General features: G+C 33.1%; 2 protein-coding genes across 3 annotated transcripts in view; one reads left to right on the forward strand and one right to left on the reverse strand.

Moving 5' to 3' along the window:
* LOC125042749 (kinesin-like protein KIF14) overlaps positions 1 to 4623 on the forward strand; it is an 18123-nt gene extending 13500 nt beyond the window's left edge. For both annotated transcript variants that reach the window (XM_047638607.1, XM_047638608.1), the window contains exons 24-30: positions 83 to 270; positions 475 to 696; positions 1562 to 1703; positions 1902 to 2025; positions 2191 to 2272; positions 2696 to 2849; positions 3010 to 4623. In XM_047638607.1, the coding sequence (XP_047494563.1) occupies positions 83 to 270; positions 475 to 696; positions 1562 to 1703; positions 1902 to 2025; positions 2191 to 2272; positions 2696 to 2849; positions 3010 to 3476 (1379 nt within the window). In that variant the 3' untranslated portion in view covers positions 3477 to 4623. The remainder of the gene's footprint in view (positions 1 to 82; positions 271 to 474; positions 697 to 1561; positions 1704 to 1901; positions 2026 to 2190; positions 2273 to 2695; positions 2850 to 3009) is intronic.
* A 5452-nt stretch (positions 4624 to 10075) lies between these two features.
* LOC125042330 (tigger transposable element-derived protein 1-like) lies at positions 10076 to 13677 on the reverse strand. The gene is made up of 3 exons (XM_047637866.1): positions 13608 to 13677; positions 13207 to 13268; positions 10076 to 12307 (listed from the first exon to the last, which is right to left on the reverse strand). The coding sequence occupies exons 1-3, from the start codon at positions 13675 to 13677 to the stop codon at positions 11051 to 11053; spliced, it is 1389 nt and encodes a 462-aa protein (XP_047493822.1). The 3' UTR covers positions 10076 to 11050.
* Between the last annotated feature and the right edge of the window lie 1323 nt (positions 13678 to 15000).

A 15000-nucleotide genomic window follows, 5' to 3' on the forward strand; every position in this document is an offset into this window, starting at 1 on the left:
CTTTTCTTTTTTTCTCTCTTTTTTTTTTTTTTTTTTTTTGTGAGACATGGAAGAACACTAATAGAAAAATTTATCCTCAAAGGCAGCATTCTCTGCTCGGATCGAGGGAGCATATTTGGCAGCGGGGGAGGGGGATCGGCCAGTAGTGGGTCCGTGGCAGTAGCTGGCGCAATCCACCGCTCACTCATGAGCCTCCCTTCGTATGACCCCACCTCTCCAGCTGTTGACGCTGCTTTTAGTGCTGTGACTGACTTGTACAGTAATATACAGGTATGTTTGGTTTCATAACTCATTTTCTGTTTTGTTTTTCTTCCTTCTCTTCTTGCTTTATCCATCTTCCTTTTTTCTGTGTTATTTTGAAAGTGAATATCACTCAGTAAGTCCTTGTAATTCAGAAGTTTCTGTCTGATGCAATTTGAAGGTGCTGTGTTTGATTCAGAGAAAGTAGGATCACAGACTCCTGTCTCTCCACAGCGCATCAGAGACCACATAACGGAGCCGGGAATGACACTCCCTGACGACGAGTTCAGTGAATACCTTGTGAAGTTGCTGTGCGTCAGCCAGGGTGCCAAAAGTTCCCTGTTGACAGTAGCTGCCATAAATCCAACAACGAACTGCAACCGCTGTAGCCAGTTGCAAGAGAAGATCAGGAAGGGATCAACCAGAATAGCCTCTTCGACGAGTAGACTTTTTCAGGTGGGCTTTTTAAACATCTCTGATTTACTTCTGTTCTGACTCTTCTGCCAGTGTGAGTTTTGGTGATAAGCAGAAAAATATGGTAATTTGTATTATACTGTCTCATCACATATTAATGAGATAAAATTATGAGAGAGGTGTTTTGTAGTAGTAGAATATAACCTAGTAACTTCAGGAAAGGAAAACATGTTTTCATATCTGTCTTCTTGTTATCCTTGCCTACCCTCAACTTAAACAACTGATATCTACAACATTTCATGATTACCTTGCAGTTTACCTCTCACATTGACTACTATACAAATAAAGCCAATTGAGTACTGGTGTTCCTGAAGAGAAACCTATATAACTGCACACTGTATATTAAATGCGTAACTTACAACACCACCACTGGAGTACCATATAGTTGTGTGGTACCCTAACACCAAACACAATTTAGACTAGCTTGTGGAAGTCTGTACCAGGGCTGGCAGGCTCACAATCAGGTACAAGATTGCAAACAGTCTCATAGACATTTACAGGCAGTACATGTATGTAGCATGCATAACTCACCTAGCTAGAAATTTCTTACATACTTCTCTAGTACTGACTTAAAGCACTCATTCTTCCCATGTACATGACTGGAACAGGCAATCCCAGTATATCCTTGAAACAGAAACTGTCAAAATCTTTAGAAACAGCATAAACAAGCATCTCACAAACCAACTTCTACAGAACTACTTATACTCTTATCCTTTGTCCCACCCCAGCATACCAGTCTCACATGCACTGATCAAGGTCCTACACATTAATGAGCAAAATCAAGAATATTTTTAAGGAGATAATACTAAGTAAATCATCATAATGCAAATTACCTTTTGTACTACAGGGTGTAAAGAGTGAAGTGGAGAGCCTGGTTGAGGAGGAGAGCAGAACGCTGTTAAGTGTATCAAAAGACATGGCCAAGGATATAGCCCAGCTTGCTCTCACTGCTTCATTACCCACACCAAATGTTTCCAACTTGAATATTGGTAAGGAAAGTTCATTTTTTCATGGGTACACATCAGATTGAAACTTCCTTTTACATTTAATGGATTATCTATAAAGTATTGTCAATTTTATTTCTGCCTTGAATGCTGTATGTGCCTATGGGTGATGAATAACAGTATATGTAAATATATTAGTCTGGTTAAAGTATCTGCTGTTTATAGAATCATCAACTATTGCAGAGGGGGTTGTGTGCAAGAAGTTTGTTGAAGGTCTTCGGTCTGGCCTCGAATGGTTAGTCAAGCATTCTGCTGATACTGCTAATCACATCACGGAATTTTCTGATATTGCAACCATGAGTAATAGGTAAGTACAATTTAGGATTTTTAGTTATAAGCAGTGCCTATAAGTTGATGAAAAGTTGAATGGTAGTCGTTTTAAATCAGTTTCTTTGGTTTCCTCTCATTTTTATCAATGTTGCTACATCATTTGAGTGTAATATCCCATGTCAAATAACTTTATTATTTTCAGCTCTAAGGACACACACTCGGCTGAAATGCACAAGGCAGCATCAGCAGTATCTGCTTTTCTCAAGAAATTTGGCCATTTGGATGTGAGTTAAAACCTCTTTTCATTAGGATACTGGTAAATTTGTTTCTTTTCAGGATAATCAACACTAGATTTTTACACTATACCAACAGTTTTGTCTTTGCATGCATATCACTGGTCTCTCATTTTATTTGTGACATAAAATGTTGCTTTGTAGGTTGTGCTTAAAGTATATATTTCTCTTTTTTCTCATTTAGTTGTCATCTTTTACAAATATATTTTGTGATGTTATGCCATATGGAGTATTCACCAGTCATTCTAGTCTTTCTCTTTCTGCTATAGGAATTGATGATCTCATTACATTGCATTATCTTAATGATTTTGTACATAGTTACTATACAGCATTTTTTCCCCTTCACTTTTTCTTTTCATATATATATATATATATATATATTTTTTTTTTATTTTTTTTTTTTTTTTTCTCCAGGCTGCCTTTGATTTATCAAATACTGTTACTAAGGAAGAGCAGAGGAGTAGGTTGAGTGAGTGGGTGACCAGGGTTGAACTGGCAGCTGACACCATCAATGAACTCAACACAGCCTTAGAAGAGATCTTGGGACAGGTCAAGATACACACACAAAGTAAGGCGTTACTTCATGACTTAAACACTTTGAGTGGTTGTAATTGTTTTTTAAAGGATACTTTTCCAATACAGTTTTTAATTGAACTATGTATTTGCTTTTCTTCATGTTAAGGAAAAAAAGGGGGTAGGAAACTTTAATTTTAATATATCTGTTGCAGGTGATATTGATAAGCTTGAGGGAGCTGTAGAGGAGGTGAAGACAAGACTAGAGAAATTAATGTGCTTTGCTGGTCTTGGACCCAAGAATTCAGGAACTCTGAACAACTGTTCCTTCAGTTCCACCTCGAGCCTGGAGGACAGTGGCATGTTCATGGACAGCCTCAGCACTATTGCTTGGAGAGCAGTCCAGGCCATTGAAAGTCTTCAAGCTGTCATTAGCCAAAGGGACTCAATCTCACATCCTGACAGCAGCAACAAACACAAGGCCAGCATGATTCTAGGACACTGGCCCACCAATAGTAAAGAGTACATGGAATACCGAAAAGGGCAAAGGAGCACACAGAAGTCCCCGTATAAGAGTTCTCTCCGGTCAGCTACCAGTGTCTCTGGTGAGGAGAAGAGAGTGAGGTTTAATGTTAGTGTCTCTCCTCCTAGCACAGAGGTGGAGGATAGTCTAGATGTGTAGTTGTTACTTTACTCTAAGGAGAATTGATGTAAAATATATTTATTCCTGTATTTTATATGATTTCTTGCTTGTGTGTTTTGATATTTTGATTGTAGCAAATGGACTGGATGTGAACAATATATACTTCTGATATTTTAAGCAGAGACTGATGAGAAATGAAGGGGAAATTAGATTTTATTGGATTTATTAGAGGCCATTAGAAGTGAACCATTTTTCAGTGAATACCCATTGTAGCTGCTCGAATTTACTAATACAGTACCAGTAAATTCATCAGCTCGTGTGCCATAGTATTTTGATGTTCAAACTGTAAGTTTCCTCATAAAAATGTACATTGAGCTTCATATCTAGATTTAATTAGTATGCAAGGAATAGGGAGAAATTTCAATTACAAAATCAAACCTTTGTGAACTTATTTTATAATGGATACCTGTGTAAGTCATTAGTCAGTTTAAGTTGTGATTCTTATTGTAAAACTTGTCTGCAGATCATGTACAATAAATATTAATGCACTTTCCATGAAGAAACAGTGTTGATAACACAAGTGTCACATGCAGTGTTAAAACATAATTTTGAACCCTCTTTTTGGATGCCGGTGTTAATACACAAAACTTAATACTAATATATATGTACAGGAAAAATGACAAAACAATTTACTACTTTGCCAGAAGAGAATCCATTTTAAAAACCTTTTAGTTTGTACACTTAAACTTGTCTCACAGTTTTTATTTTGTTTTGGTTTTTTTGTTTTTTTAATTGTGCCGTTGAGAGGGTAGTTGTGAACTCACTTGATCATTAGCTCATGCTTGAAATGTGTTTTCATTTAAGGCCGTTACTTATTAGTCCCTTGACTTGTGAAGGACAGTAAATGAAATCTTGTTTCTCTGCATTCTTTTGGTAAGTTATATTTTTCATTTTAATTATATAATAAATATATGGGCATCAGCTGCATTAATGGTAATGTTTTGTTTGTCCATAATACTCAGCCAAAGTGTAGAAAATACCTGTTACTAAAAGTTAATTACTTATTTTGTGTGTCATGGAATCTTCCATGTGGGTCATTGTAATGATCATGAACAAGATTGCCTGAAAATTATTTACTGATAGAGTGTATGAATATAATTTATGTAAAATATATAGGAAGTGATTATTGCATGAGTTTGAATATCCTTTTAGAGTTAAAGTGAAAGCATCTCTTCAAAACATATATGCACTTGGTTAATGCAGACTGTTTTGTGTTCTTAAGCCCCATCCACATGATCAAGCACTGTCCAACTGCCATTCACAGAAAGCCTGTTGGCAAAAGTGATGGGAAAATTAATCGAGTGCCTGAGTGGAATTACCAGATAAAGCTGCTTACTGATATTTTAACTGTTTGATGCTGGGTATGGATGGACAACCCTGTCAGACACCAGCAGTCCCATTTAGGACAACACAGGTTTTGTGTGGTATATGCGTAAAATCAGCCAGTCACTGTTCAATTATGTGGTCAGGGCCATAGTTTGCTAAATTGTCTAGAAAATAGAGGAAATAATTAGTTTACAATTACAAGGTTCTCATATTTTAATACTGTTATGTTGTTATGCAATGACTACAAATATGAAGGTATAATGAAGTGATACTATTTATGGCAGATAGGTATTCATTGGGGGAAATGCGGTGTTCGTTTTCTGTATTTTTTGTGAAATGTCTCTGCACATAGATGGCTCTGCTAGTACTTAGCCACAAAGGAGTCAATTAATAGACCTTGTGACTTACATGATTTGAATTGGCAGAAAAAATGTATTTTTTACTAGTGCTATGAATATCGATGGTGTTATTTTTACTATAAACCTTATAATTATTATAATGTTAAACATTAGTAACAGCAGAATAAGATAACGTAAAACGTTTTCGTAAATCAAAGAAAAGAGTAAACGGGTGAGACTGGCAGTAATCATAACTGGCTCATTGGTGACTTAGTACAAGTGTAGCCATCTATATGTAAAAACAATCAAACAAGTAACTCGCAGTGGGCATAGCACGTATGTACACGCCATACCCGTTGGCATTGGGATATATCACCCTGTTTATTTATTTATTTGTTTTGTATGTGATTCAATGCTAAACCAAAGGGCGTAGCATACCCACTTCGAGTTTACTTTATCAATTGCTTTTACACATAGATGGCTCCACTTGTACAAAGTCACCAATGAGCCATTTATGAGTACTACTTGTCTCACCTATTTACCTTTTTCCTTGATTTTTGACAATATTGTATGTTTTCTTATATTGCCACTACTAATGTCAATAACATTACAGTAGTTATTATATCTATAATAAAAATAACACCATCAAGATTGATAACATTAGTAAAAAAAAGTTTTTTCATGCAAATTCAAGGAAAGGTGAAATAAGGTAAAGTCACAAGGTAAACTAACTGATTTTTTTGTGACTAAGCTCTTGCATAGCCATTTATGTGTAGAGGCATTTCACAAAGAATTCTAAAATGAGCACAGCATTTTCCTGGCAACGTTGGGCTGAGTAACTTTTGTAAGCCTGTGTTGTTTAACAAATAACTGATAAAGCTTTCAATTCTACTTTTGCACCATTTACAAAGGTATAAAATAATCATCTATATACCTGTCTGTGGAACTTACACCAAACACTTATCAGCCCAAACCATAGTTCATTCAGTCTTTATACATAGGAAGCCATACACCCTTTCATTAGTGTCATAAACAAGCATGTTATCATACCACATATCACTTGATGTCTAATTCATAAGCTGAGAACACATAATATCTACTGTACAATAAAATAATTCCTTTATACTAATGAAAAAAAAAAACAGAAAAAAATAAAAAAAAGTGAGAGGAAGTATAGGTAGAGGGACTGCTGAAAAATTACACCTTTTTTTCACATCACCCCTCGCCCCCCACCAATCTCTTGCGCATTAGGGGCTTAGGAGACAGGGACTGAGACAGAGTATAGGGAATCACTGCTACCTTGGTTCTCAGCCCTTGCCTCAACCAATTTTGTATGGTCTTTTCTTCTCCTTTCCTTTTCCTTTTCTTCATCCCCTTGTTCTGTCCTCTTAACATATTTTTTATATATTTTTTGCTGTTTCTGTTATAATACTTTTATCATAATGCTCCCAGTAACTCATTCCTAACTTTACCATAGTGCCATATGATTTTTGATGTCATATAGCACTTCCTTACCTGTTATGACCATTAACCAGTTTGAAAATCCACAAACATTGCCTTATTGATCAAAGAAACTTCCTTACCTGGGGGCTCTGCCCCCAAGCTCCACCTATTGCTATATTTTGAATGAGCCGGTAATGACCTTAGATGTCAACACAGCAGAACATTTTCAATAAATAATAAATAACAACTTGTACCTTATACTATACCCCATCAGAACCCCCTCTCTACCCTTTTCACTGCCATACTACCCTCTAATACTGTTCAACCTGTGACTTTACCCTAATCATTAACTCATTCCTAACCCTTTTCTCTACTATACTTTACCAAAGTGCTATATGAAGTCATATCATATAGCACTTCCTTACCTGGGGCTTTGTCCCCAAGCCTTACACTATCCCTATAATTTGAATACACCGCAAATGACCTTGGATGACGACACAACAGAAATTTTTCAATTAATAAATAAATTTTCCATATCACCCAGTTTTACAAATAGTATGATATCAGTTTAAGAATAAAGTATGGTTTCTTAGACGCATCAGCATTACCATGCCATTACAAAAATAAAGCAAAAACAATGCTAGATCAAAGGTAGTTTTCTCAATGAAAGAATTTGCAACTGTAAAAGCTTTATTCAGTCCCCACCCTCAGATTATGATCACTGATCAACTGACCAGAAAATCTGATTATAGTTGCAGTTTCTAATAATAGTATTAATGTGATTACTGGTAAATAAGAATTGTGATTGTGAATTCATGAAAATGTAAACTTGAGAAGAAGCAAATACTAATATAAAAAAATAGTGAATCAAATACTGTTATTAATTATGAAAGATGATACAGCCCTGTCAGCTAGCCCATTGCCCATGTTTCAACACAAACAGATAGTCAATCTTTAATTTAAACTTTCCCCATCACATATGCTGACATTAATGTAATGAACGTTACATATAAATAGTTAGGAACAGATGAAAGCTGTAAATATGAGAAGCAAATAATGTTACTAATACTGTGAGTCAAATATTGTTAATTATCAACTGTGATACAGCTCTGTCAACTGTACAATTACATATATCCAGAATGAACACACTATAAATTACAATAAGTAAACAAGTAATAAAGATAAAAATGGTAATGGCAGTAAAAGTAATATCATAATAATAACCATCATGTTCAGATAAAAAAAAAAAAAATCATCATAGAAAATCCTACAGCTACATCAGTTGTCTGAACACAGCAGCTGATGAAACATCTAGCCCATAATGATACAAACAGTAATAATCATGTCCTCTCATAATCATTACTATAGTATATTGCTCCTGTACTTCATATCTGAGAAAAAAGAACACTCAAAGAAATGAGGAGTCAGATGAAGAACCATCCAGAACATATTCAGAACAGCAGTTATCCATTGAGAAATCTGGCCTGGGATCTCATAACATCAAAGTTTGAATTTCACTCCAAAATAGTAAATGGTTAAAACAATTACGTGTGCTAGGCATTGAAGGTCATAAAGCACTATCATAAAGTGCAGTAGCAAAAAGGGATTTCATGAAAATACAAAATACTCAAATTAAATTTCATCTGAACTATCAGCATTGGTTCTGTTGTTCTACAACAAACATGTTAAACAGCCCATTGTTTTCTTACTAATTATTTCTGGTTTGCAATAAAACTTGTGATCATTGTCAAGATATTATGAACCTTAGCCAGAGAATCCTCACCTACTTGCTTTACCTAAATATGTGGAGGATATATATATAGTAAACACTTGTTCTTTTAAACATGTCTCAGTGTATTACGATTCCCCTTCAGAAATTTCTTAGTCATGTTCCTGTCTCTCTAAGTAGCAATCAGATTACAGTATTCTTCCACAAATTGGCATAATATTCTGTTTAGCAAAATTACGTTTGAGAAAAATTAATCTTCTCATACAAGAGAACAGCTATGAGAGAAATGAAGGAAGAAGTGTTTATTAGTAGCTGGTGTATTCAGGAATAACAGCAAATTTCCTCTGGAAATCATATTAACATAATCTTATGGAGTTAAGAAGCAAACGCTCTCTTGAAAAAAAGTGATAAGAATATCATTATATTGTACACACATTTCATTATCAGTTAAAGAAAAATAGATGCATTTCTTCAAGTTTAGACATCTATACACACACACACACACACACACACACACACACACACACACACACACACACACACACACACACACACACACACACACACACACACACACACTCACACACATACATATATGTATGTATATATACATACATACATACATACATAAAGAGAGAGAGAGAGAGAGAGAGAGAGAGAGAGAGAGAGAGAGAGAGAGAGAGAGAGAGAGAGAGAGAGAGAGAGAGAGAGAGAGAGAGAGAAAGAGAGAGAGAAAGAGAGAGAGAGAGAGAGAGAGAGAGAGAGAGAGAGAGAGAGAGAGAGAGAGAGAGAGAGAGAGAGAGAGAGAGAGAGAGAGAGAGAGAGAGTGAGAGAGAGAGAAAATAAACAAAAATAAAGCACCAGATATCTTTGGGATGCTTTAACCCCTTGCCGACAGGTACAATGTGTAGACACGCGCTATGCCCACTTTGAGTACTTGTTTGATTGTTTTTACACATACATGGCTACACTTGTACTAAGTCACCAATGAGCCAGTTGCGAGTACTACCTGTCTCGCCCGTTCACCCTTTTCTTTGATTTACAAAATATTTTATGTTATGTTATTTTGCTGTTACTAATGTTAAAAACATTATAATAATTATGTTTATAATAAAAATAACACCATTGATATTCATGGCACTAGTAAAAACTACGTTTTTCCCGCCAATTCAAATCAGGTAAGGTCACAAGGTCTACTAATTGACTCCTTTGTGGCTAAGCACTAGCAGAGCCATCTATGGGCAGACATTTCACAAAAAAAATATAGAAAATAGGCACAGCATTTTCCCCTGGCGGCATTGGGTTAAAGTTTTGACCAAAACAAGCATAAACATTTGAAGTCATATACATCAAAGTTGTCTGATGGTTAACTTATTGAGCCGAGATTCAAATGTAGACTAAAGTCCCTATCTGTTTCAGCTAGTATGTCATATGCATCATATGTTCAATACTTTTTATTGGAATTAATGCAATGGTAAGATAATATTTAAATAAATTAAAGTTAATGACCTTTCCACTCAACTTTCCAAAGCAGACACATACAAACCATATCCACATCCATTTCAAAACAAGGGAATAGCAAGTCCTCTGACAAAAATCAGCTGATAATAGCATTTTTAGCAGTTTTCAAAGTTCTTGATACATGGGTTATTCAGTGAGAATAAAGTGCATTACAGCAAGTTTCAGAGTAAATCTCACCCAATAAATCCCAAACACTACAGAATTCAGATAAAGAAATATAATTGTATAAAAAGATTTATTGAACTTCCACATCTAAACGTACATAATAAAAAAAAAAGGACACAGAACATAATATAATATAATATATAACTGTTCAACATAATATATGTTAAACAGTGACAAAGCATTTCCATTCAATTGTGTAATAAACTATCATCATATAAAATACCACATGTTACAATAATTCTAAGATGAAGAAAAGAAAAAACACAAGTAGAAAAAATAAATAATAAATAATGAAGGACATCAGCATAACCTGAGGAAGTCTTTTTTTTTTTTTTTAACTTGGCAAAATAACCAAAACTGAAATTAAATTTCTTAAATCTATAGCTCTAACCTATAACTGTTTGAACCTTAACATTCTTATCCTTATACTCTTCATAAAAATGTTGGAAAGGAGACAGGAGATACTCCTGCAATTCCTACTCCTCTGAAGATGATGAAAAAGATGAAAAGCAAATATATGTATCTGTTTGTACAAGTATACATACATGTATGGGTGTGTATGTGCTCTCTTTGTGTTTGCACATGCATGTCTTCCCCTACATGAGTATGTATATCTGAATTTCTGTGTGAGTATTTGTACATATATGCACCTATCCATGCATACATAAATATATAAAACAATAACTTACAAGGTAAGGAATAAACCATCAGCTCTGTTACTGACTCCCTGATGAATAAAATTTAAAAGATTATCCACAACAATAAGAACATACTTCTCTCCATCCTTGCACACATGCAATTCTCACTTGGCAGTATTGTAAAAAGTCATTATCAACACTAGTCATTAAAACTATTATATGCTACCTCACAGCATCTCTCAGATTTTTAATTTCCAAAACTATAATCCATGAAAATAACTTAAGAACATCCTATAGTCAGTGGAGGGTTTGACAGCCTCTTCTTTGTTTTTTTATGCATCAGTGTAAATGGCTTAAAATCACCATGGTTATACCTACAGAAAATTGAATTTCCTATGCTTTACAGTATGAAGGAGTACTTGACTGTCTCTTTTCTGTTTTTTTCAAAGCATCAATGTAGATAGTCTTTAAACTCTTGAGATGAGGCAAGCTGTGTTCCAATCTGAAGGGGTTCCGTTCTTTCTCTATCAAGACCTGCTCTGTTTCGTAGAGAACCTTGATCACCTGCTTGAGTTCTGAAGATGTCAACATAGACGAGGCTGATGTAATTTCTTGGTCATCATCATCTTCTTGCGAGGCGTTAACCTGCTCTGCCACTTCTTCAGCTGTCAGTTCTTCCATGTGGGATTCCAAGTGCTCCATGATGTCTTCTTCGGTGATTTCGGCAAAGCCCCGCCCAGGAATCTTGTTAGCAAGTTCTATGATCTCCTGGACTTCTCTTGTGATATTTGGAAAGCCAACAAAATCATGGATGCTGTGGGGACACACATTTCTCCATATTTCATTGAAAACTGGAATTTCAACAGACATCCAGCTGTCCCTAATGTTAAAGAGGGCCTCCTTCATGCTGTAGTTTGACCAGAAACTCTCAACTAGTTCTTCATCCCTACCTTCTGTGAAGAACATCAACTTCTGCAAGAGGGACTTGGTATAAATCCTTTTAAACTGTGCTATAACACCCTGGTCCACAGGCTGTAAAAGAGAGGCAATATTGTTTGGCAGGAACATGACTTTGATATTTGGATGAAACTCATTAACAAGTTCAGGCTGGTTGAGAACACTGTCCACTAATATTAAGGCCTTTTCTTCTAGGTTCTTCGTCTTACAATAGGCTGAGACTTCTGGAATGGCACAGTTAACAAACCAGTCCTCAAACAACATGGTAGTCATACAGGCTTTTCTGTCAAATCTCCAGTGTACAGGCAACATTTGGAATGATGTCACATTCAGATCCTTTGGTTTGACAGTGTGATATACAAGCAGTGGCTTTAGTCTTAAGTTTCCCGACATATTTGTACACAATAGAATTGTAAATCTGTCATTCCTGGCCTTATAACCTGGAGAAGACATCTCAACCTTGGAGATGAAGGTGTTGGAGGGCAGACGCTTCCAAAAGAGGCCAGTCTTGCTTGCATAGAACACCTGATCTGGAGTATATCCTCCCTCCTGCACAACTTGCTGTAGCTGCATAAGGAAGGATTCCCCTCTGGTGTTGCCCTGGAACATGATCTGAGACTGGTAGGCCCCTTCACATGTCATTATCACTGGACCCAGTGTGTTATCTTGGCTGATGTCATACATCATGTCATGCTGGAAATAAATCATGGGCAAATGTATTAACCAGTATAATATTTCTAATTTAAAGATGTAAACTGGAAAATAAGTATATATATGTCAATTAAAATGCATGTGTTTTAGTCTTTCATACAAAGCCCAGTAATGAAATGAGAATATTGAAATTATAAGAACAAAACTAACACAAATTTTAATGATTAAAATGAACACAAATAAAAATCACTGGTCAATTTTCAGTAGTGCAGGTTACTAAAATAAACAGTACATGGAGTTGATACTTTGACAAAAATCTTAGACAGTTTTCATGTATGACATTTCCATTGAGAAGTGTTAATAAAGATATTATTTGGTCATTTAGCACCCATTAGGGATAACATCAATTGATTACCAAGGCCTCCACACTTTTGGTACTCAGGCAAGTCAACAAATAACTATCACAAATATTCTAGAGCTTAGATCTGATTCTTATTTAACATACATTATGGTGGAGGTTTACAAAAGCTCTATAATTTATAGTGATAAAATTTCATGATCTGCATCTGACACTGCAGTGGAAGATAAACATGATCAGGGCTTGTTTGTCCTCTCGATTCCACATATTGTTTACAAAATTATTTGCACTACAGAAACCAAATCTAGATTCTCATCCACAGAGAATACCACTTGTTTCCCTTCTACTCTTGTGGAATTTTGCTTTTATTGTAGGAACAAAATAATTAGGCTACTTTCAAAGCTGATTTTAAAGTGTACAATTCTAATGGGAAAAAATATATATTCTCTCTATGTCAACAGAGGACTCTATTCATCACAAACTTAAAGAAGAATTTGCAAGAAGGAAAGCTATGCCAGAGATCTATACTATGAACTTGATAAGGATTTAACAAGCACTGAAACGTGATCTCTTTATTACGTACATAACTGGTTCCACTCATATTTTTCTCACTTTCATCTTCCGAGATGTAGATTTCCAGGGGCTCTGAAAATATTATGGTATATATCAGTTTGTGTCACATGAAAAAATATACCAATAAAATATTCATATTAAAGGCAACATCTAAATGAGTACATATAATGGCATATCTAAAACTAACTATTTATATGGCAAACTGCTTACTGCTGGGATATTTAATATACATATTACATAAACAGATACAGAGAAACACCTAGACATATTTAAGTGAGAGAAATATAGCAATACATAATAAAACCTGTATGTACCACATTTCTTACTGTGGAGAGGGAGCACTGGCAAGTAAAACATGTGGGAAGTATATTAATCTGGTTCAAGGGTACATACTTTTGAAAAATTACTTACCATGCTTTATTTCCAAGAAGTCATCTCCGTCATTTTCCAGATCGCTAGAAGCATAACTCTCCTGAAACATATGACATATCACAGAATTAACCACCAGACACTGGATTTACAAATTATGATAATAAAACTAATTTAAAGTATCAAACTGAATATCAAAATAATAATAATAATAATAATAATAAAAATAATTTAAAGTATCAAACTGAATATCAAAATAATAATAATAATAATAATAATAATAATAATAATAAAAATAATTTAAAGTATCAAACTGAATATCAAAATAATAATAATAATAATAATAATAATAAAAATAATTTAAAGTATCAAACTGAATATCAAAATAATAATAATAAAAATAATTTAAAGTATCAAACTGAATATCAAAATAATAATAATAATAATAAAAATAATTTAAAGTATCAAACTGAATATCAAAATAATAATAATAATAATAATAAAAATAATTTAAAGTATCAAACTGAATATCAAAATAATAATAATAATAAAAATAATTTAAAGTATCAAACTGAATATCAAAATAATAATAATAATAAAAATAATTTAAAGTATCAAACTGAATATCAAAATAATAATAATAATAATAATAATAAAAATAATTTAAAGTATCAAACTGAATATCAAAATAATAATAATAATAAAAATAATTTAAAGTATCAAACTGAATATCAAAATAATAATAATAATAATAATAATAATAATAAAAATAATTTAAAGTATCAAACTGAATATCAAAATAATAATAATAATAATAAAAATAATTTAAAGTATCAAACTGAATATCAAAATAATAATAATAATAAAAATAATTTAAAGTATCAAACTGAATATCAAAATAATAATAATAATAAAAATAATTTAAAGTATCAAACTGAATATCAAAATAATAATAATAATAAAAATAATTTAAAGTATCAAACTGAATATCAAAATAATAATAATAATAATAATAAAAATAATTTAAAGTATCAAACTGAATATCAAAATAATAATAATAATGATAATAATAATAATAATAAAAATAATTTAAAGTATCAAACTGAATATCAAAATAATAATAATAATAATAATAATAATAATAATAATAATAATAATAATAATAATAATAATAATAAAAATAATTTAAAGTATCAAACTGAATATCAAAATAATAATAATAATAAAAATAATTTAAAGTATCAAACTGAATATCAAAATAATAATAATAATAAAAATAATTTAAAGTATCAAACTGAATATCAAAATAATAATAATAATAATAATAATAATAATAAAAATAATTTAAAGTATCAAACTGAATATCAAAATAATAATAATAATAAAAATAATTTAAAGTATCAAACTGAATATCAAAATAATAATAATAATAAAA

Source organism: Penaeus chinensis, chromosome 32 (assembly GCF_019202785.1).
Source record: "Penaeus chinensis breed Huanghai No. 1 chromosome 32, ASM1920278v2, whole genome shotgun sequence".
Taxonomy (NCBI): Eukaryota; Metazoa; Arthropoda; class Malacostraca; order Decapoda; family Penaeidae; genus Penaeus; species Penaeus chinensis.

Excerpts from the sequence above, each read along its gene's own strand:
- LOC125042330 (XM_047637866.1), bottom strand. The coding sequence starts at position 13,677 with ATGTTTCAGGAGAGTTATGCTTCTAGCGATCTGGAAAATGACGGAGAT. Across the intron at positions 13,269-13,607 it reads CTTCTTGGAAATAAAGCATG|AGCCCCTGGAAATCTACATC; the intron begins GTAAGTAATTTT and ends TAATATTTTCAG. Across the intron at positions 12,308-13,206 it reads ATATGAGTGGAACCAGTTAT|CATGACATGATGTATGACAT; the intron begins GTACGTAATAAA and ends ATTTATTTCCAG.